The following is a 23383-nucleotide window of genomic DNA, read 5'->3' as shown; positions in this document are numbered from 1 at the left end:
ACCTTCCTGGGCTCAACAAAGTCAGTTTCATGTTGCTTAATAATGGGACTGTGCTTTTGGTTTTGGAAATAGAGTCTCATGTATCCCAGGTCTCATCTCCCCAAGTATTGAAAATTATAAGAATATATCACCATGCCTGGTTAGGATAGGGTGATGTTCTGCGAAATGAATCACTAAGCAGTCTATTATTGTATGAATACAGTGGAGCATGCTCACACAACTTACTGTACACTCACACATTACATGATGTTAATGGTGTGTATAGTTGTGTGTTTATACATACAGTCTATTGTTAAGACCATGACAAAGTAAACACAAGGTTAAAGCATAGACAGATTTAACAGAATGGCAAATAGAAGGTGGGGGCTCTGCAGGTGCAACAGAAAAGACTTCCACAGTGAATAAGTGGGAGCACACCCTGAAATGACAATTAAGATTAACAAAGCCATCCGGGAGCACAGAGGCTTACTCTTAGTCAAGGACTGGTGCTGCTCATTGTTGTTTGGCTATGCTCTTCACCTACTGACCGCACAGCAGCTTGACACAGCAGTGGTGGTTGTCCTGATCAGCAGAGACTTTTTGTTCCATTACAGTCTTGTGGAGTCACTGAAATCTATGCAAGTGATGCTGACGTGTAGGGAGGTGCAGAACTGCATACACACCTAGTTCTCTCTAGTTCCAGGGCAAGTTCAGTGGTGTGTGTATATATATGGTCTTGCCATAATGACTGTTTACATAGTCAGAGTTCTCTTAGTCTTGGGTTTGAATAAGCTTGGTCATTGTTTCTCACACTGGACTGTTCCCTCACAATGGACAGTTGGACTACATTAAATGAAACCTCAGTGCTTTTGTTTTTGAAAGTTTTATGGTGGCCGGGCGGTGGTGGCGCATGCCTTTAATCCCAGCACTTGGGAGGCAGAGGCAGGCGGATTTCTGAGTTCGAGGCCAGTCTGGTCTACAGAATGAGCTCCAGGACAGCCAGGGATACACAGAGAAACCCTGTCTCGAAAAACCAAAAAAAGAAAAAAAAAAATTGAAAGTTTTATGGTTCAAAACCTAGAACTGAGTTGTCAAGCCCCTTCTAGTCTGCCTGCCTGGCCCCCATCTGTCTTCTCCCAGCATCTAGTGCCTGAGTCTAGCAGCCCCAATCTCCTATCGTTACCCACCTCTGTTCCCCTCATGTATTACCATCTACCTGAGTTCATCGGGGACCCTCTGGAGAAGCTGTCCCAGCCTCAAGCTCCTACAATAGAGAGGTATTTTTATGAAAGCAAGAATTTTATAATCTAAATTACATCTCCTTACAACATTTCCTTACTCATTATCAAATCTGGTACTTGAAACAGAACTGCAGCCAGGCAGTGGTGGCACATGCCTTTAGTTCTGGCACTGAGGAAGCAGAGGCAGGTGAGTCTCTGTGGGAAAACTTTGCTAATTAACAAAGTCCACCATGACCAGATAGCCTCTGGGCTTGGTATAATATGGGAGCCTCCCATCTCCTTCTCTGACCTTGTCTGAGGAATTCTAAGCCCCCCATATATATCTCTACCTGAAGGATGTCTCATAGGACCAATTTTTTTCTCCTGACAAAACCTGTCAGCCAGACCGGAGATTCCTGAAATGCTTCTCTATGCTGATGAGGCATTCCAGATACCCTAAGCCCTCAGCCAATGAATGACCTTGTCCAGCCTGGATGTCCCTACCCTCAGTCCCCTAAAACTTTATAAGCCTTGAATCACCCTAAGTAAAGTTGATCTGCCTCCTGACTGCAGGTTCAGTGTGGTTTATTCACACTATGTACTCACAGGGCTTCCGAACCCCACCCAACCCCATTCAAGATCTCTACTCCCACTGCCCTTGTCAACTATAACAGTGACCGTCCACTAGAGCAGGGAGACCCACCGGTCTCTACAAGTTTTAGGCTAGCCTGGTCTACACTGTGAAGCTCTCAGAAAGAAAGAAAGAAAGAAAGAAAGAAAGAAAGAAAGAAAGAAAGAAAGAAAGAAAGGGAGGGAGGAGAGAAAGAAAGAAAAAATGAAGGAATGAAGAAAAAAAAGAAAGGGGGAGGGAGAGAGAAAAAAGAAGGGAGGAAGGGAGGAAGGGAGGGAGGGAGTGAAAGAGAAAGAGGGAAGGAGGGAAGCCATGCTGAGTTATTCTATAGTAAAAAAAATTAAAATTGAATAAACAAATGCTTTAAAATTTTTGTATTTTGCTGAAAATGCTTTTTCCCAGAGTATATTAAATATTTTAAATATTTGAGTTATTCTTATGTTTATTATTTTTTGTGGGAGCTTACTGTTTTAAGTCAAGTACTCTGGGACTGGCAGTGTTTGGCAGACCTGGGATTTGCTTGGGATGTTAAGAGTCAAAGCTTCTTTTCCTTTTTATTTTATACCTTGCGAAGTTTTCCTAATATTTACACTTTGGTGTTTAGCTATTTTTCTTGGTGAAGCATGCATTTCCATCCGTGGTCCCTGATCAATGTTAACAACTGAGCACCCTGGCACTGCTAACTGCTTCCTTCCTGGACAGCTTCTTCAGCTTGAAGGGCTTGTAGAATACCTATCAGTCATAGACTGGAGAGACTGAGACTGGAGCATATGAAGTGGTTCTGAGTCACCAACCCCCAACAACACACCAGTGACCTTCCCAGCAAGACTTGGGTGTGTGACTTTAATTAGAAAAACAACTGTTCCCCCAAATTTTGCTTTGGCTCTTGATGGGGGACAGATGACAACATGGAAGCAGTCCAAGGTTCTTGGCTGATGCATGGAAACTGTGCTTTAAGACGCTGCTGTGGACCAAGGACTTCTCCAGCATATGTTTACTGGGAAGCAGTGTGAACAGCAAGCATAGCCACAGCAGCTGCTGCTGCAGGACTGTCTGTCACCGTGCTAAGTGGAGGACCAGAAGCAACTGGGCTGACAGAACCGGCAACATACTAGAATGGATGAGCCCTGAGCAGTCCACTGAGGAGCTGGTCTCAGTTGAACAAGCCTGCTAAGGGCTCTGTGGAATTACGTTCAGAGTCTGCAGGACAGCCACCATGGAGGTCTCGGGAGAAGTTGGCTGGCAGGGTTGATTACAGGACTGGGTATAGTTCATACTCTTGCCATTTTCTACATCCATTGGATGGTGAGATGAACCTGAAGCTCTCTCTGAGCTAAAGCTACATGCAGTGGCTTTCATGGTATTTTTAATTTATTTGAAAATCCAAGCATGTACTTAAAAATTAAAAATATTAAAGTACAGTTGATCCATGAAGCTAAGCTGTGTTATGTATGGGTTGCTGAGGATATTGGTGACAATTGGGGTGGAAGGATATCAGAATCAGGTAGCTTAGCAACATTTATAAAATCAAGGTATGTATAGACAGTCTGCTTTAATCATTTACTACCTTGAAAATAAGCACAAATCCATTATTAAAGTAAATACTTGGGGTGGAGAGAAAGCCTAGTTGGTAAAGTGCTGGCTGTACAAGCATCAGGACCTGAGTTTGGATCCCTCAGAATCAACATAAAAACACTGGGCTCAGTAGCCATAACCCTAGCACTGGGGTGGTGTTCGGGGTTTGCCTGTTGCTACATATTGTAATGCTAAGTGCAGCCCCCAAGGCCTGGTTGACCTAAAGACAAGAAGAGTGTACACACAGACCTAAGTGACCTTGCCCAAGTTATTTCTGGTTGGTGAATAAAAATGCCTATAGCCAATAGCTGTGCAGAACTGAGGTAGGTGGGGCTTGGCATTCCCAGGCTTGTGGTAGGAGGAGACCATGAGGAGAGAGAAAGAAGATGGAGAACAGAGAGGAGAAAGACACATGAGTTAGGAGTCAAGAAAGCATGGCCATGAGGACTGGCCAACTGGAGTTAAATAAAACTATGTAAGTACTTGCTCGGGGTTATCAGTAGGAAATAGATGTTAATAGCATAGAGGGTAGACATCTGTCCAGCATTAGTGCTAATAAAGGCTTATTATAAATATAAAGGTCATGTGTGTCATTTATCCGGTATCTGAATGATCAAAGGCAGAGTAGACACCCCAGATTGAAATTAAATATTTTCTACAACAGGAAGAAAGAGGCAGGAGAATTCCCAGGGATTGGCTAGCCATCTAGACAATCAGCGAGCTGCAAGTTCAGGGAATGACACTGTCCCAGGTACCAGGTGGAGGAGCAAGTGACTAGCATGCACACGGCCCCTGGTTCAACGTGTGACATCACACAACTATTAACTGTGGAACTATCATCATTTCATAGCTGCCTCTCACTGAGACTACAATGAGTTTGGCTTGACTTTGCTAATCTCAGGTAGTTTCTCTCTGCACAACCTGGTAAAAATGATCTTTTAGTTTATAAATGTTTTTGCTATATAGAATACATAACACATAACCCATGTATTAATCTGTTTGCTTTTAGCAACGCTTCCTGTCAATAGCAGATTATCAACTTTCAGAAGACTTCAAAGTTACACATGAACTGATTCTACAGGGGTTGGTGCCCGACACTAGCATTGCTCAATGGACAGCTGTGGGTGCTGCTGCTGCTTCAATCCTCACCACATCCCTCTCTAAATTGTAAGACAATGGATATTTAAGTCATTTCCGGATCGTACCTAACCTTGAATATATGTGGCATGCTCTCTTGTAGTTTCAATAATATAGTATCAAATTTCTGTATGTTTGTCAGTCCAACAAAGAACAATGTATCTATAAGAAGGTCTTGTGTGTTTCTCTCAGAAAAGTGAGGTCAATTATACTTCCTGGTGTTTGTGGAGCCCTTTGGATTTCCTTTACTAAGAGCCTTCTCTTTAGATGCTTTGCCAATTTCCAGTCGTATGGCCCGTTTCTCCCATCACTTCCCAGCATCTCATCTTGGATGACCATCTACCCACTGCCCAGGATGAGTGATAAATGCCTCTTCCCAGTCTATCACTTGACTCCATTTGTGATGGTATTCAACATATGAAAATCCTTAGTTTTTATGTTAGTCATATTTTATGGTTTCTCGATTAAGCCATGATTAAGTCGTTTTCCATTATAGAACTAAACACATCTAAAACCACAGCTTTTTTTATGTTTTAAAGATTCATGTACTTTTAAATTTTGCCAGAGTTACGCGGGCCCCTTTTTAAAGGGACGCAAGAGTCCTGCTTAGAATTCCAACTAATAAATTTAAAATTAAAAGACCAAAGATCATTTCTAGTAAATGCCAGATCTAGGCAGTCACCAACAGATCCTAAGTAAGTGACAGGCTGGCTGGAAACTCTGTAATTGACAAGATTGGCTGAGACACTTAAGGCTTAATGCTAGAAAACGGAAGACATTTTAGCTTCCCCAGACAGAATCACATGCTTCCTACCATGCATCAGTCTTGCCTACACTTAAAAGTTTTTGTTTTGAGAGATGAGCAAGCCTCGCAAATCTGATAATTAGGGCAATACAAGAAATAAAGGGCTCATGATAGACTAACTCTTGGGAATAAAATAAACAAAGGCTGAAGTGGGAGACTGCATGACTAACGGGCAACTTAATAGAGTCTAAAAAGTCAATGTGAGAGACCTAGAAGACCCGTAAGGATGGGGCTGGAGAGATGGCTCAGTGGATAAGAGCACTGACTGCTCCTCCAGCAGGGCCTGAGTTCAATTCCCAGCAACCACATGGTGGCTCACAAGCATCTGTAATGGGATCTGATGCCCTCTTCTGGTATGTCTGAAGAGATGTGTGCTCACATACATAAAAGATGCTCAAGGAGAGTTCCCTAGTATAATGTGGGAATTTTGTTTAAATCAAGATCAGTTAATACAAAGACGCCTGTGAAAGAACAGTAACTGCAAGCACTTGCTAGAGACTGAATAATAAGGAGCTGTGGTCCACTTCACATGTGAGCACAAATTGTTTTCCAGAAGAAAGGTTGTGAGACAGGAAGGGGCAAAGCAGGACAGACCTACTATGTTGACAGTCCCCGAGGTTGCATGTTTATTCTCATGGGCACTGGAACTCTTTACAATAAAGGAGATTTAAAATCTGTAACTCTGGGCTAGATGATGGCTCAGCAGAGCACCAGCTGCACTTCCAGAGGACTGGGTTTAGCTCCCAGCACCCACATGGTGGCTAGCAACCAACACCAGTTCCAGCACCCTCTTCTGATCTCCGTGAGCATACGTGTGCCCACGTAGGAATCTGGATTCCTAATCTCAAAACCAGTAATTAGACGTTGGCCCTCTCCTGGTCAATTTTGGTACTGCAGTCTTATTCACTGAAACACTAAACTCAAATGACCGGAGGATGCTGCAAATGCAAACCTGGAGAGATGCCAGGGTGTGGAGGAGTTTCTAGAGCCAGACAAAGCAAACAGCAGAAAAAACACAAAGGAGAAGAAGAAGGCAGCCAAGTAAATTAGTACAACACTGTCATCGACTGAAAGCCATGTCACACTGACGCTCTCAGCTCTGATGCTTGTCAGCCACCATGGAGCAAGTCTTCCCTGTGCCTCAGTTTCCTTGTCTACAACATGGGAATACTGCATGTTCTATAGGGCTATTATGGAGATAAAGCAAGGAGACATCTGTCAAGGGCTCAGGGGGGCTCAAAGTCAGCCGGCAAAGACATCAAGTGCCATCTCCCAGCACTAGCCAAGCGCCCTGACTAAGGGCTCACTGCACCATGTGGCTACAGTCACATTTCTCTTCCCAGTGACTGGTTAACGCGCCTTTCCTCTAAAGGCCGTCCCGGGAGAGCAAGATCGTATCCAGCTTCACCTATTCTATTCTCAGTACTCTGCACAATGCCTGGAAGACAATAAAAAGCTTTAAGTGCCTCCAAGCCTGGTGGTACAAACCCTTAATCTCAGCATTCAAGAGGCAGAGGCTGGTGGGTCCCAGGCCAGCCAGGGCTACACAGAGAGACCCTGTCTCAAAATAAACAAGCAAGCAAACAAATAAATAGAAACTGGCAAAATTCCCAGTTTATCTTATGAATAAATGACCTAGTACTGCTTTGGGTTGAATTGCACCCTACCAAGAAAATCCTGTTGAAGGTCTGGGTGCCTCTGAGTGTGATTTTATTAGGTACAGTGATGCTGCAGGTGTAACTCAGCAAATCCAAATGAGACACACTGCGACCAGAACCTTTCATTAGCAGTGTCCAAGGAGACAGAAGCAAGGACACTGGCAGAGGCAGAGACTGGAGCGAGTGATAGCTTCAAACCAAGGAACATGAACCGAGTTCTACAACCAGAAACTAGGAGAAGGCACGGAAGGTCTCCAGTACAGTTTCAGCGGGAACTAGGGTTTGCTGGTTCATTTTCAGACCTGGCATCCAGGGCTGTAAAATTCCCAGCTTAAATCCCCAGCTGTGGTATTTTTCTTGCTAGTATCAGTAGCAATGCTGTGGTAGTGGTTTGAATGAGAACGCTTCATCCTGCCCCCACATCAGTCACATCAGTTCATGTTTAAACACTTGGTCTCCAGTTGCTTGGTCACCAGTTGGTGGAACCTTTTTGGAAGGATTAGGAGGTGTGGCCTTGTTGGAGAAGGTGACCCTGGGCATAGGCTTGGAGATTAAGAGCCCAATCTCTTTCTTAGCTTCTGCCTGCCCTCTCCCCCTCTCTCTGCCTCCAATTGGAAAATAAGATTAAAGCTTTCAGCTACTGCTCCAGTACCACGCCTGCCTGCTTGCTGCTACACTCACTTCCATGATAGTCTTGGATTCACCCTCTGAAACTATACAGCCACCATTTAAATTTCCTTTATAAATTGCCTTGGTCATGGTGTGTCTTCACAACAACAGGCAAGCTTGTTTGCCACTCCAGTGTTGCATGCAGTGCCTTTACCTCCCCGTTTCTGGTGTTTCTCCTCTCGTCATGACAGCTCTGGTCTACATAAACTACTCTGGCAACAATTTACAATTCTACATTCACAGTGCTCTTTCTGGCAACAAATAAGCTCTATCTAATAATTCACTAACAAAATTAAAAGAAATTATTAGTGAGTCAAGATTTAAATGCGCTACATATTCATGTTTATTCATTGACATTTCATCCCTTAAGATGAACTGGTGTGTGTGTGTTTGTGTGTGTGTGTCTGTGTGTGTGTCTGTGTATGTATGTATGTGTGTGTCTATGTGTGTGCCTGTGTATATGTGCCTGTGTCTGTGTGTTTGTGTGTGTGATGTCATTTCCCTCAGTCTCTTAAGAACCTGGAGCTTGTCAGTTTGGCTAGACTAGGTAGTCAGCAAGCCCCAGAGATCTTGTCTCTACCTCATCAGTGCTAAGATAACACAAGTATGCCACCTTGCCTTGCTTTTTGATGTGGGTGCTGGGAATCAAACTTGGGTCTTTTTTAATGGTTATTCAGTAAGCACATTATCAACTGAACCATCTCCACAGGCCCTATAACATATATTTTTAAAACGGGCATGAATTTACCTTTCATCCATGATATAGAAGCATGTACTATTCTTCTAGAGGACCCAAGTTCAGACCCTAGCACTCACAACTGCCTATTACTACAGCCTCAAGGAATGTGATGCCCTCTCCTGGCTCTGTGTGTGCATGTGCCCTCCCTCCCTCCTCCCCCTCTCCCTTACATATAATTAAAAAGTAAAATAAATCAAGAATTTTATTTATCGACCTTGACACTTTAGCTATCACAGTTTGCATCTCATCAATTGTATTAGGGTTTTATTGCTGCAAAAAGACACCACGACCACAGCAACTCCTATTTATAAAGACAGACATTTCACTGGGGCTGGCTTACAGTTTCAGCAGTTTAGTCCATTATTGTCTTCCAGGGAGCATGGAAGTATGCAGGAAGACATGGTGCTGGAAAAGCCAAGAGTTCTACATGTTGATCTGCAGGCAGAAGACTGTATCACACTGGGCATAGCTTGAGCATGGGAGACCTCAATGCCTACTTCATAGTGCTACACTTCCTCCAACAAGGCCATGCCTCTTAATAGTGTCATCTATGGGTCAAGTTTTCAAACATGCGCCTGTGAGGGCCACCACATTCCACTCCCTGCCCCCCATAGGCTTGTAGCATATACAAAATGTATGTACTACAACTTTAAAAGTCCCCGTAGTCTCAGTTTCAACGGTGTTTAAAAGTCCAAAGTTCAAAGTCTCTTCTGAGATTCATGAAATCCCATAACTGTAATCCCCTTTAAAATTAAAATAAAAAAGCAGATCCCATACTTCCAAGAGGAAGAAGTATGTTACAGTCAACAAAGCTAAAAGGAATTAGAGATCTGAAAAGTGTTTTGACGTCAGACATGGAGATGTAGTTTCGAGTTTGTTGGAGCGGTATAGGTCTAGCTCTGGTCCAGTGTTTCCTCACTACACTCCTTTCCTTCGTTTTGGAATGGTAATTACATCCTGTACCACTACACAGTTGGAAGTCTGTGGGAAGACCCCACCCAGCTAAATAGGAATTAAAGAAAAGCTTAGGTCAAGGCGTGGTAGCACACACCATTAATCCCAGAGGCATGCAGCTCTTTGAGTTCAAGGTCAGCCTGGTACACAGAACAGGTTCCAGGACAGGCAAACTAGACAGTGGAGGAAACCATTGAATACGGAAAGTTGGTGAGGATGGTATTAAGAGAGTGGGCCATGTTCCAGCCCCAGAAAGCAGGAGAACTTGGCAGCTTCAGCCATGTGGTTCTGGTTTTGAGTCAATGATACAAGGAAGGGGTTATGGAATTGCCTTCCACAGCAAAGAAAAGCCTCTGAGGCCAGGCGAGTGGCAGGGGTGTCCCAGCAGTGAGGCCAAGAGGCCACTGTGTGAAGCTGTGAACATGAAGCCTAGATTGCCTTGGAGACCAAGAGGCTAGAGATGCCAAGAGTCCTAGGACACGTCCTGAGGAAAGCTGCTAGCCCACAAACTATAGCCCAGTAGTGACAACCAGAAGGAGACTTGGTATTCAGGCAGCCCTACCACAGATGACCATAGTCACTACCATGGAAAGGCAGGTACCGGAAGGAGGAGAGAGGTGTGACACGGAAGGAGGTAGAAAAATGACAAACTCTCCAGGGGCAAGAAATGAACTGAAAAGAAGCCAGAAGAGAAAGGAAAGCATGGAGAGTATTAGAAAGTAAATAATTTCTGCCATAAGTCAACAAGGAATTAATAAATAAAGCACCAGGCACACAAACTATAAATCCCCGTTTACAAGTTTACAAGTCTACAAGCTTTAAAAAAAAAAAAAAAAAAAATCAGGCTCTCAAGGGCTGGCTCAGCTCTTACATATAGGATACGGTAGAGTGGCAACACCCACATGTTGGTTCACATGTCTGTAACTCCAGTTCCAAGGCATCTAATGCCTTCTTCTAGTCTCTGAGGGCCCCTGTATACATGTGATGTGCATATACACAGGAAGGCAAAACATTCATATATGTAAAATAAAATTTTTTTTTGGAAATTATTAGGAAATTGGTTTTTTTTTTTTTTTTTTTTTTTTTTTTTTTAAAAATAGGTTTGGTTATTTGTCAAGAATCCAGCATGGATGGGGTGGCTCACAAGCCCCTCTCCTGAGACTCTATCTCAGTTGATGGCTTGTAGGGGAGGAGAGTCAGTTTAAGGGTGTGACTCCCAGCAGCCAAATACAGTCCAGTGGATGCCCGTAAGTAATGAACGCCGCAGGTTTTATAAATTTAAATTTGTAAATATAAATTTACTAAAAAATAAATATAAATTTTTTTAAATTTTATTTTAATGTATGAGTGTTCTGCTGTGTATATATCTGCCTGCCTGAAGAGAGTACCAGATCCCCCTTTAGATGGTTGTAAGCCACCATGTGGTTGCTGGGAATTGAACTAAGGCCCTGCTGGAAAAGCAGTCAGTGCTCTTAACCACTGAGCCATCTCACCAGGCCCTAAATATAAAATTTAAAAGGCAGAAAGTTGGGAAAGAAAGGACAGGAAGGGAAAGTGGAGGGCGGAAAGATGAAAGAGAATTAGGAGGGATGAGGGGTGAATTTGATCTGAATACATTGTATACATGAATGGAATTCTTTGTTGTTTTGAGACAGGGTTTCTCTGTGTATCCCTGGCTATCTTTGGAACTCACTCCCTAGACCAGGCTGGCCTCGAACTCAGATTCTGATGTTCAACTCTGATGGGATTAAAGGTGTCTGCTGCTGCTATCACCACTTGGGTAAGAATGAAATTCTTGAAGAATAAAAACATATTTAAAACTAGCCATTTGGGTCTAGAGAGATGGCTCAGTGGTTAAGAGCACTGGGTGTTCTTCCAGAGGACCTGGGTTCAATTCCCAGCACCCATGTGGCAGCTCACAACTGTAACTCCAATTCCAAGACAAGAGATCCAATCCCTTATCTAGACATACATGTAGGCATATGAAATAAAAGTAAATACAAGTTACATAAAAATTAGTTTATTAAACAATTATCTTTACTATACTTTATTACATGTGACATGTGACAAGTTGCTCTTACCCAGTCCACACCTCTCTCTGTCCATGTGTGTGGTAGAAAAGTGCACTGATTCATCTATCACTATTGCAACATAAGGAAGTAACTACCAACCAGTGGCTAGACTACATGTTTCCCACCAAGTATAAACTCCCACTCAGCTTCCTCATTGTGTGGATAAAAGAATAATGCATAAACTCAAAGTTCAGGGTTACCCAAGGCCATTCAATTGAGGCGGCCATGGTGGCTCACACCTTTAATCTCTGCATTCCAGAGGCAGAGGCAGGCAGATCTCTATTCTAGATTAGACTGGTCTACCTACATGTCTGACTCCATGCCAGCCAATGCTATATTTAAAAAATTTCAATCGATGGCGATCAAAAATGTTCAAATAACCAATGATTTTATTGCAGTAAAATACCTATAAAAGTCTTCATTTTCACCATTTGTAAAGTATACGTTTCAGAAGTAATCACAATGCTGAGTAACTATCACCTCTGTCTACTTCCAGAACATTTCTATCACTGAACAAGCTGTCACTCACTAGCCCTGTCTTCCTCAGCTGACAGTCGGATCTTCTGTCTCCAGGTCAATGGACTTTTTATGAATAAATTGGAATGGGGGATACTTTAAAGCCCTTAGGCGTCTTTAGCTGAATCTCACTCAGCTCCTGAGTAAGCCTGTGACAATCAGTTTTCAAATAGCCGGCTAGAAGCTCCTCTCCCTTGGAGTAATGGGATCCGCAGGAGGGAGGGGCTCAGCTGAAGGATGCCATGGAGGACCACCTTTTATGTCTACAAGAGGCAGAATGAACAAGGCGCTGTCAAGATGTTCCTTCTGGTTATATCCTGGACAGTACACAAACACACTAACACTCCCAGATATCGAACTCTCAGAAAAAAATCTCAGTGATTGTTCTTCAGTCTTTGCATTTTCAAATTCTGCTTTTGAGGTCCAAACTTTCCCCATCAAATGTAGAACGGTGAAACCCAGACTCAGAACTAGATCTGGATCCACTTCCTTGAATTATTAGGAAGTAGTTTCACTTCCTTTGGGGCCCCACCCTTCTCAGGCTCTGATCTCCCACCCTTCCTTTGAGGTGGGGAAAGGTTTGGCAGAAATAATTGTTCTTTCTAGGACGGGTTCTCATGCTCCCAATGCCTGACAGGAACAGACAGGATTACTACCTTTCAAAGCAGCACCATTTTTTTTCGTAATTGTGTTGCCAAAGAAACACATCACAGAGGTCCCCAGATGTAAACTGGGAATGAGGCCTTTGAACACGGCCAAAGGAACCAGAGCTTCTCGTTTTATAAAGGCCAACACTGCTTTACCAAATAGGCAGCAAGGCCCTGGTCATTCTCCACTTTCTCTTCACCCTGCCCTGTACCCACAGCAACTGTCTCCTCATCACTGGCTGGGAAAGACTTGCTGCCACCAGGCTCACACTGTCAATTTTAGGCAGGGGTGGGGAGTTGGGGGGTGGGGGAGGAACACAAGAACGGAATCCCGGGTCCAGAGAACCTCAATCCTTAGAGTAGCAGCAGGGGGTCCCTTTATTCCTTTTGAGGGTGCAAGCATTAAAGGCTTTCAGCAACAATACTAGCAAGAAAAGTCCACACCTCAAACTGAGTATAAATCCGAATCCAGAATTGTGCCAAATTTTGGTAAAATTCTAAGCTAGAGTAGTTGGATGCGAATTCCAACTCTCTGAAGAAGTCCCCCACCCCATTACAAGCACCTAACTTTACTACGCTCACTGAGTGTAACGGAAACCTGGCTTCACCCAGAAGCGCTGGATCTCAGACTGACCCAAGTCACGTCCCTTCAACAAGTGTCCACCGGATCCCTACGTGGGGAAGGTGGGTGCTGCACGTGCCTTATCGCGCTCTGGGCGCTGGGATAAGAGGGTCGCGCATTGCTTCCCTCCTGGGAATTCAGCGTAGTGAGTGGCTATGCATTCGCGGGGCCCCACTTCCCCAGAGCCCTGAGTGCCAGTCACTGGACCAGGAAGGGCCCTCGCCTCGGCCAGGTGAAGGCTCCAGGGCCACTGCTGGGGCTGAGACGAGACTGCTAGGCTCCCTGAGCCAAAAGTGAAGCAACTCCGGAAAGTTCCCGGAGCTGCCCCCGCTTCCCGAAGCCGCCTCCCGGAGCCCAGAACACCCCGGAGCACGCACAGACCTGAGATGGTCTCCTGGTATCCCTTGGTGAAGAACTGCATGGCGGTGGCCGCCCGCCAGGGCGTCTTGAGCAGCCCCTGCCGCTGGGGGTCCTCGCCCAGCGAGCGCAGGATAGACGAGTAAGCGGCGGCCAGGTTGGGGAGATTCAGCTCGTTTTCCTCCTCGCTGCGGGGCCGCTCTGCCTTCCAGGCGTCGGCCGGCTGTGCGCCCGTGGCCTCCGGCGGCCGGGACTTCTCCGCACGCCGGCTGGCCCCGGGCCGCGGCAGCTCCCGCTCGGGGAACCCATTGGTGCACCTGACTCCCCGCGGCTTCTCCATGGACCCGGCGCGACTGCTCCCGAGACACCCTAGGGTGCTAACAAGCGCTGCGGCTCAGCTTAGCCGGAGGTTGTGACAGGCGGCTGTGACCTGTGGCTGTCACCGGGACAGGGGTTCAGCACAGAGAGATACTCTGAAAGTCTAAGGCAGCCACTAGCTGGGAAGCCCCGCTGCGCCTCTCTTTTTATGGCCGGGCTACTCGGCCCGCGCCGCGAGGTGTTCTCATTGGCCCGAGCCTCTTGCGTCATTGCTCTCGACCCGCCCCTCCGCCCCGCCCTCTTGGATGGCCTCTAAACCCCACAGTTGTACAAGACAAGCTTCAGGTTGGACCCCCTCGGTTTATGAAGGGAAGAACTGAATCTGCAAAGATACAAGAATCTGGGGAGCTAGAACTTCCGAGATAGAGACACCCGGTCCCCCTCACTTTCCACGAGGAGAGGGGGCGTGTTCGCAAAAATGCTGTGGTCTAGTTGCCCTAAGATGAGCTAACAGGTGACCTTGCTGGGGCGGGCAGGGTGGAGCAAATAAACTGGTGATAAGCAACCTTGTGCTCTTTTTTAAATATTTTTTTCTTTTTAGGTTTTTTTTCTTCGAGATTACAATTAACTTCATTTCTGCTTTCCCTTTCCTCCCTCCAAACCTTCCCATATACCTTTCAAATTCATAGTCTCTTTTTTTTAGTTGTTTTGTGTGTGTGTGTTTCTAAATATGTAAATACAACCTGCTCAGTCTGTATGTCTCTTGCATGTATGTTTTCAGGGCTAACCTGGTATTGGTGTTCTCTTTCCTGGGGAAGACTACAGAAGTCTAAGCATTCCTTGGTGACCTGTGGTTCTTTGTCTAGGATTGAAGCCTCATGAGTCGTTGTCCCATTCACCCCACCCCATCCATATTCACACCTCTGTGGGAGTCATTCTTTTGTGTTTTGTTTTACTTTTTAAGACAAAGTCTCACGGTACAGCTCTGTCTGGCCTGAAATTCGCTATGTTGACCACCAGGAAAGCCTTCAATTCAAGTGATCTGCCTGCCTCATACTTCCAAACGATGGGATTAAAAACACGTACCCCGCCTCTCTCCTGCTTTAAAGGCTAGGTAAGTTGTGTGACTTGAAATTTGTTCAATTGTTTAAAATGTATACAACACACACACCTGCCACTCTAGAAAACCCTCTGGCCTCTATCAAGGCATGAGTTACAGTAAATGACACTCGTGGGAGTCCCCTATGCTAGGAAGATAATAATATTTGTGAGCTGCCAGATCTGTGCTCTGCTGCTTTAACCTGCCCTGACCTTATCTTTCACAATGACTGGGGGGAGCTTGTTTTCTTTCATTACCCTGAATTTGGTGATCAGCAAAAGGACTAGGGCAGCTAGCTACCCCCTCTAGCCAGACAGTGTGTACTATGTCAAGAACCGGTCCTTGGCAAACTACCCACTGACAAGAGGGGGTGCTAGAGTAATGGTTCAACAGTTAAGAGCACCTGCTGCTCTTCCCAGCTCCCGGCACCTTCATCAGGCAGCTCACAACTATATATAACTCCAGCTCCAAGATGTCCAACCCCTCTGACTTCTATGGGTACTTGCAATCAATCACCTGCACAAACCCCCACACAGGCACACAAGTAATTTTAAAAAGAATAATAAATACTTGAGCTGGGCAGGGTTGGCACTTTAATCCCAGCACTGAGAAATCAGAGGCATATGGATCTTTGTGAGTTCAAGGCCAGCCTGGTCTCCAGAGTTCCAGGACAGCCAGGGTTACACAAAGAAGCCCTGTCTTGAAAACCCATAAACAAACAAACAAACAAACAAATAATTTAAAAAAGAATAGATGCGAGGCTGGAGAAATGGCTCAGTAGTCAAGAGCACTGGCTGCTCTTCCAGAGGACCTAAGTTCAATTCCCAGCACCCACATAGGAGCTCAAAACTGTCTATAACTCCAGTTCCAGGTGATCCAACACCCTCACACAGACATACATGCAGGCAAAACACCAATTCACATAAAGTAAAAATAAATTTTAAAAAAAGCATAAATGAAGACATGGGCATCCGTGTTCTTACGATTTGCATAACTGAAAATCATCTTCTGACCAGCAATTAGGATTAGTTGTGACTCCTTTGGCCACAAACCTTCAGACATGAGTAGGCAGTCACCAGTTTGTAATCACTAGTCTCCTGCATAATCTGTCCCCAACTCAGGTTGTCTCTCGCGCTCTCTCTCTCTCTCTCTCTCTCTCTCTCTCTCTCTCCTCTGTGTGTGTGTGTGTGTGTGTGTGTGTGTGTGTTGAGACAGGGTTTCTCTGTGTAGCCCTGGTGTTAACTCTATAGATCTGGCAGGCCTGGAACTCCGAGATCTGCCTGCCTCTGCCTCCTGACTGCTGGGGTTAAAGAGGTGCACTGACACCATCACCCAGCCTAAGATTGTTTCTTTAGATGGGAGAATCCCTTCCTCTTGCCATCAGCTAGTCTATCATAGAGAGTTCACCACTGCCTGGCTAGCTTTCCTTACTGATAAGCTTCCTGCCTGCAGTAAGCCTCCTGCTGGCTAACATTTGTAGCAGCCAGAACTTTGACCCTGGGAAAATTGATTAGCAAGTGAAAAAAAAGGGGTGTTTTCATTTAAAACCCAATTGTGTTTTGTGGGGAAATAGGAGGTTGATCCAATTTTAAGTACAAAGATTCACTCCCCAGGAGTTGGTACAAACTGAAATAAATGTTATTGATCAACTGGGTTGGGTTTTTTTGTTTGTTTGTTTGTTTGTTTTTTTAAACAAGGTTTCTGGCTGTCCTGAAACTCAGTAAACCAGACTGGCCTTGAACTCAGAGATCCACCTATGATCTCCCAAGTGCTCAGACTTAAAGGCTGACTTAAAGGTGACTCAAAAGGGCTCTTACGCAGTAACACCTGCTTTGATTTGATTATTTTCTTTGAGATTGGGGGAGGAGGACGTGTTTTTCACAGGAGAGGGATTATGTCATAATTCCAAAGGTGGATTTTATCAAGCAGTCAAATTAGTGTCTTCTTTGTTTCAGAGAGTATCTTGTGCTGATTCTCTGACCAATAAGTAAGTGTTAGTAAGCTTGAGATCAAGTCAAACAAAAGATAAGCCCCTGGGATAAGTGAAGTCTCTTACTGTAAATTATAATTCATATTTATTAGACATCTATCTATTCCAAATAAATATTCAGGGAAAAAATGAACATTGCTTGATCTCAGAGGGATGTAGCTCAGTTGGTAGAGTGCCTTCCTAGCACATAAAAAACCTAGGCTTCTATGCAAGGAACTGCATAAATCAGACCAGTTGATTTATCATCCCAGCCCTGGGGCAGTGAAAGCAGAAGGTCAGGAGTTCAAGGTCATCTTCAGCAACCTAGAGAGTTAGAGTCTAGTCTTGGCTAAATGAGACCCTGACTAAACAAATAAACAAAACAGAAGAGATGTAAAGCACTTGCCTAGCATGTGAGCCCTGTGCTCCATCCCGAACACTGCCAAATGTGTGTACACATATACTTACACATGACTGTAAGTATAAGAAATATGCATGTCAGTGGGGTTTTTTAAAGCTAATTATTCAATTTCTATATATATCCAATAATGAATCACATAAATAAAAAATGACCATCAAAAAAGACCATCAAAACTGTATGTGTGCCGGGCGGTGGTGGCGCACGCCTTTAATCCCAGCACTTGGGAGGCAGAGACAGGCAGATTTCTGAGTTCGAGGCTAGCCTGATCTACAGAGTGAGTTCCAGGACAGCCAGGGATACACAGAGAAACCCTGTCTCGAAAAACCAAAAAAAAAAAAAAAAAACTGTATGTGTATATGTGTAAATAAAGTATAAGAAATATGCATGTCAGTGGGTTTTTTAAAAAGCTAATTATTGAATTCCCATATATATATCAAATAGCAAATTACATAAATCAAGAAATGACCATTAGACTGTTACAAGCATAGCTAGAAGTAACATTCAAAGGATAGCTCAGGCTTAACAAGTAAAAACAAAGATACCAAGGGAGGTGTGTGTGTGCACACACATGATTTATATTCCTGTAAACTATGTGCATGTGTGCATGCATGGAGGACAGAGATCAACATCAGACAGCTACTTCTATCTTTCTCCATCCTGTTCTTTGGAAACTGAGTCTCTCACTGAAACTAGAGCTCACCAATTTGACTAATCTGGCTGACCAGTGAATTCCAGCAATCCTCCTGTCTCCACTCCCTGGATTCTGGGATTACAGGTTTGTACTCCCACACTTGGCTTTGTATATGGGTACTGGGTCTTCAGTGGCTGCACAGCAAACACTTTACCAAACACTGAGACTTCTCCTTGGCCCTGGGGAGATACTGTTTAAGTGAAGGAAATAAATAAAGATGCTTGCAGTTAAGAAAGAAAGAAAAAGAAAGAAAGAAAGAAAGAAAGAAAGAAAGGAAGGAAGGAAGGAAGTTTTAGGGTTAATAACCTTGTTTCTCCTCCTCCTCCTCCTCCTCCTCCTCCTCCTCCTCCTCCTCCTCCTCCTCCTCCTTCTTTTGTTTTCTTTGGGGGGGTGGTTTTTCGAGACAGGGTTTCTCTGTATAGTCCTGGCTGTCCTAGAACTCACTCTGTAGACCAGTCTGGCCTCAAACTCAGAAATCTGCCTGCCTCTGCCTCCCAAGTGCTGGGATTAAAGGCGTGTGCCACCACTGCCCGGCTTGTTCCTTCTTTTTAAAAACCATAAACATTAACTAATAGCATATTCCTTAAAGAGAGTTCCTAATGAAATTTCTGTTTTGATAACACTCACGTCACCCATTCTCAGCACAGTCTTGGAGTTTGTGCTATGTAGTGTCAAATAAAAGCAATGAAGCCCTGGGGGTGAGGGTGGGGGAAAGCCTGAGTAAACTTCTGGTTTCTCTTGCTTTCAAAGGCCAGGTAGTTAAGCAGTCGGGGGCCACTAGCCTCTCTAAGGAGAGTGCCTGTGATACGGTTTGAATACAAAATCGCACCGCTGGCTCTTGTGCTGGATGTTCAGTCCCCAGCTGGTGGCGCTGTATTGAGAGGAAGCAGGTCACTGGGGATCTTTTGTCCCACAATATCTTGTCCCAGGAGCTCCTATGTCTCTCTCTTCCTCTGAGAGCCATGAAGTGAAGAGAGCCACATGCCACACACCCTCAGGTGCTTGGAGAAATAATGGACTTGTCCACTACAGAAAACAGCTCTTGCCTCAAGGAACAAGAGATGATTTATTCTAGAGCCAAAAATGAATGACTACAGCCTGGGAACACAGATTTAGGTATTTCCCAAATACCATGATTTAATGAAGTAGCAATCTCATGAAGTTTGTTTGTTTGTTTGTTTGTTTGTTTTTAAAGATTTATTTATTTATTTTATGCGCACTGTAGCTGTCTTCAGACACACCAGAAGAGGGCATCGGATCCCATCACAGATGGTTGTGACCCACCATGTGGTTGCTGAAAATTGAACTCAGGACCTCTGGAAGAAGCCATCTCTTCAGTCCCCTCATGAAATTTTAATAGAAACTGAACGAAGGTCATAAGTCAACCCATTTTTAGATGGGTGCACTGAACAGGCAGGCGTTGGTAAGGTGAGGGGCTTGCCCATCCCCCTCACATGCTATCTAACTGCATTTTTATTTCTTTGGTTGGTGAGGAACCAACAATGTTGTTGAACACTGCAGAGCATATACATAATAGTCACAGAGAAGTCAGGCCATGGACAAAGAAGGGCAATAAATGTCTGTTAAGAGGGATAAATGGATGGCACAGGATAACTTGGTTCTGGACTTGGAACAAGTTCCCCTGAGTCAGCCTTGCAGGAGGCTCAACATAACAGTCAGTTCTTCCCAGGAACTTTCATCACAGACTGAACCTCCTAAAAGCATGAACAAAATCAGTCTTCCCCCTTTCCCTTGTTCTCTCCATTATTTTCTCAGAGCAGTGCAAAGTCTGATTTATGAAACGTGTGATGGGTAGCTCGAAACAGCTGTGGTTAGATTTTTCATGAGCTTAGAGGAAGTTCAGAGTGGTTAAAACCACTGATACGTCACCTGCCCTTGACTAGTAGATGGCCTCTTGATGCCAGAGGCCCTAAGTGTACACCGCCCAAGTACACTGATGCCACTATTTCTGAGCATGAATTCTACGAAGAACTATGCAGTTTGATCTTTGTATGTAGAGCACCAGTCATTTCAGATATACTAACCTCCTACTGCACCCCACAGTTCAGTCCAATAGGCACCCCTATCCTCAGGAAGATGGATTTGAGGCCTGAGGCCCCACCCACTCACATTCGACACCTCCTGTATAAACTCTCACTTGTAAACTGGTCATTTCAGTGATTGGCATACAACGGTTAGATTTCCCAGGCAGCTTAAAGACACAGGAGGCAGAAAGGTGCTGGAGATTGATGTCAACAGACTGGACTATTTGTTTCAAACAGTGAAGGACAGACACTCTCCCACAGGAAAGGGGTGGGGGACACTTGGAGTTTTTATAGGAGGTTTGGAGGTTGGAGCTATGCACAAGCTTGCCATTTCTTCTTCCTTAGATTTTTCTGATTCATCGAGACAGGCTATTTTGGGAGACAGGCTGACCCATTGATAACTGTTTGAGCAAAAGTCAGCTATACACTCATAAGAATTCTACTTCTACAACCGAGGCATTCTATCACATACAGTGAGAGAGGCAAAGCACTATTTGGTAACTGCAGTGCCATTTTGCCAGCACCTGAAGGCAATCCACAGAAGGAAGCTTTGCTATCACCAATATTATGTAAACAGTTTAGTGGCAGAATGTAAACCATTGGCAGGGGTGGTTTTAAGTGGCGATGAGAGAAAGGGGAGGCATAGACTAAACGAGAAAAGTATGTCCTAAGAATTCATTAGCAAAGCCAATTCATGTCCACCTGTAAGCATTTCCGTAGAGGAACTCTAACGACACTGTGTTTCTACCTCAATTATAGGCTCAGCAGCAGTACCTGTCTAGCAATTTCTTTCTTCCAAAAGTCCAAGGACCTTTTTTTAATCCTATCATTTCTAGGGCATGTGTCAGAAAAAGAGGTAGATAATAGAGGTACTTAGCGTCAAAGACTGACCAGACTAGGGAGACAACCTAGTCACTTGCCAAGGGCAACAGGTGTAGTGGCCTTAGATATTTAGCAACACTGATTAGGAATGTCTTCAGGTGAACTTGATGAAAGTTCTATGTTTGAAAGTCAAGCTCTGGGGGAGACCCTGGGTCATGGTGGAAAGGTCCTAGGTTGGCTAGTTTTATGTCTATTTGACACAAGCTGGAGTCATTTGGGGAAAAGGAAGCTCAAGGGAGAAAATGTCCCATCAGATTGGCCTGTGGTGCATTTTCTTGATTGAGAATTAATGTATGAAAGCCCACATGGGTAGTGCCACCCCTGGCAAGTGGTCCTGAGTTCTGTAAGAGAACAGGTTGAGCCAGTCATGAGGAGTAAACCAATAAGCAGCATCTCTCCGTGGTCTCGGCTTCGGTTCCTGTTTCCACGTTCCTGCCTTGACTTCCCTCAATGTGGGTAATGAGCTACAAGCTGTGAGGTGAAATAAACCCTTTCCTTCCCCACGTTGCTTTCGCTCATGGCATTTCATCACAGCACTAGAAATCCTAAGGTAAACACAGGAAATGTGTCCTTAGGTCAACTCTGACACCAGAAGCATGACTGTGGAGTCAACAGAATTCTCAAATGCTGCTAATCCGTCAATACAGGAAGAATCCAACTGAAGCCGTCTTCTCTTCTGAAAAGTAGTGGAGCAACTTTGAGAGACATTGGAGAAAATGAAAGCACTAGGTTAATGGACGGAAGACTCGTGGGCTCCATACCGAATTAGAAGGCTAAAGGCCAATCACCAGGGAAGAGGAGACATAATCCAAACCATTGCTTGTCCCAGTAGAAGTACTTTGATGTCTCAGAAGGATGGACACCTATCTGTGGCCACTGTCTGACAGTGAAGCCACACACATCCAATCTGCATATTCCCTCTAGCTTCCTCCTGATCTGTCAATTAGACAGTGGCTGTTTGTGGACCAGCTCTGGTTTTCCCAGAATGGAAGATTTGTTTTCTAGTCAACAAATGCTTTCAAGTGGTAATTTAACTGTCAATGAAAAATATAAATAAAAAGGTGCTGCAGAATTTTTAGTGATTCTTGGAAGCTCTCTTGAATTCATTCTATTGAATGAATCTTCCCCCCAGTTGCCTGGGGAACTGCATTTTAATGTCACGCATCAAGCAGTTCTTCCCTGAATATAATTGTAGTCTATTTGATGCCTTGTTTAAAGCTGTTCAAATGTTTGGCTTCTGCTAACTATTTTTTGGCATCACTCATGACGGCTGATGGATCCGAAATAAATTTAATACATTTTTTTTTCCGAAATACCACTAACTTGTTGAATCACCCGAGGAAGAAATTTATATAAATTGAAAATATCTTTATTACTGGATGAAACACGGACGATCCATATAAATCTGTGATAATCCAATAGCTTTTGCAGAAAAGCATCTCAGTGGCCAATTTATCGGTGTCTCATGAGGGGATGCTGAGCAATGAGACCAAGCTGTAAACCAATAGGAGCCCTGCTTTGTGGAAGTCAGTGCTAGATGCCCAATCAAATATTTTTAAATTTGCAGGCTTTTTAACTAAGAGATGTCTAGTTTTGCTTAAAGAAGTCTTGTTCCTGGACTTGACTAAGAAAACACCATCAACAGTACCAAACCACACATTTTTCACACTCCTGATAGCTACGGTGGCCATGTGCATAGTTCACCCAACAAGTTATTACCATTGCCAGATGGCACTTCTAGTGAAGGTCTTTAAAGGAGATAACACTCGGTGGATAAATCCCATTACCTTAGCCTTCCTCTGGACAGGAGTGTAAAGGTTACACTAGAAGTGCATTCGCTTTCTTCTGTTCGGAAGACCATGAGCCCAAGCTCAGGACCACGGAGCAGAAAGACAGAGATCCCACGTCCTCAAGAACAATAGCCCTGGACAACTTCCTTCAAGAGTTGCCATTACTTCAGAAACATAAAACAATTATTGAGTTTGTGGTGGGCCTGCCCTTTCCTTCACTGTGCAGATAGTAAGGACAGCATAATGACTGTGTTATGAGCAAGAAATTTCATCCTGGAATAAACTCTGTGACTGCCATGTCTGTGGCCCTTATGAAGCACATGTTCAGTCTGCACATGTGTACCATGTAAGTATCGGGAATACAATGATGTAATAGGATGAATGTAATAAATGTGATAAGGCCTTTAGATGCTCTAGCTCCCTCAAAAGCATGAGAACTCACACCACAGAAAAGCTCTAGAAATAGAAACAGTGTGAGAAAGTCTCCAGCTACCCCTGATATATCGAGTCATCTACTAATGCCCAGTAGAGATAGACCTTATAGAACCTTTGAGATTATGACATAACTCCCTCTGGAGAGAAAGGGA

General features: G+C 44.3%; 1 protein-coding gene and 1 long non-coding RNA gene across 3 annotated transcripts in view; one reads left to right on the top strand and one right to left on the bottom strand.

The window, feature by feature from the left end:
- Gch1 (GTP cyclohydrolase 1) overlaps positions 1–14091 on the bottom strand; it is a 28812-nt gene extending 14721 nt beyond the window's left edge. For both annotated transcript variants that reach the window (XM_034499035.2, XM_076931168.1), the window contains exon 1: positions 13606–14091. In XM_034499035.2, the coding sequence (XP_034354926.1) occupies positions 13606–13921 (316 nt within the window). In that variant the 5' untranslated portion in view covers positions 13922–14091. The remainder of the gene's footprint in view (positions 1–13605) is intronic.
- Positions 14092–14240: 149 nt separating this feature from the next.
- LOC143441596 (uncharacterized) lies at positions 14241–23149 on the top strand. The gene is made up of 3 exons (XR_013109157.1): positions 14241–14413; positions 14864–15013; positions 19305–23149. It is a non-coding gene; the product is annotated as an uncharacterized LOC143441596 (long non-coding RNA).
- Positions 23150–23383: the final 234 nt, after the last annotated feature.

Source organism: Arvicanthis niloticus, chromosome 3, assembly GCF_011762505.2.
Source record: "Arvicanthis niloticus isolate mArvNil1 chromosome 3, mArvNil1.pat.X, whole genome shotgun sequence".
Classification (NCBI taxonomy): Eukaryota; Metazoa; Chordata; class Mammalia; order Rodentia; family Muridae; genus Arvicanthis; species Arvicanthis niloticus.
Note: the sequence above shows the minus strand (reverse complement) of the source record. Positions and strands in the feature narration are given on the sequence as shown.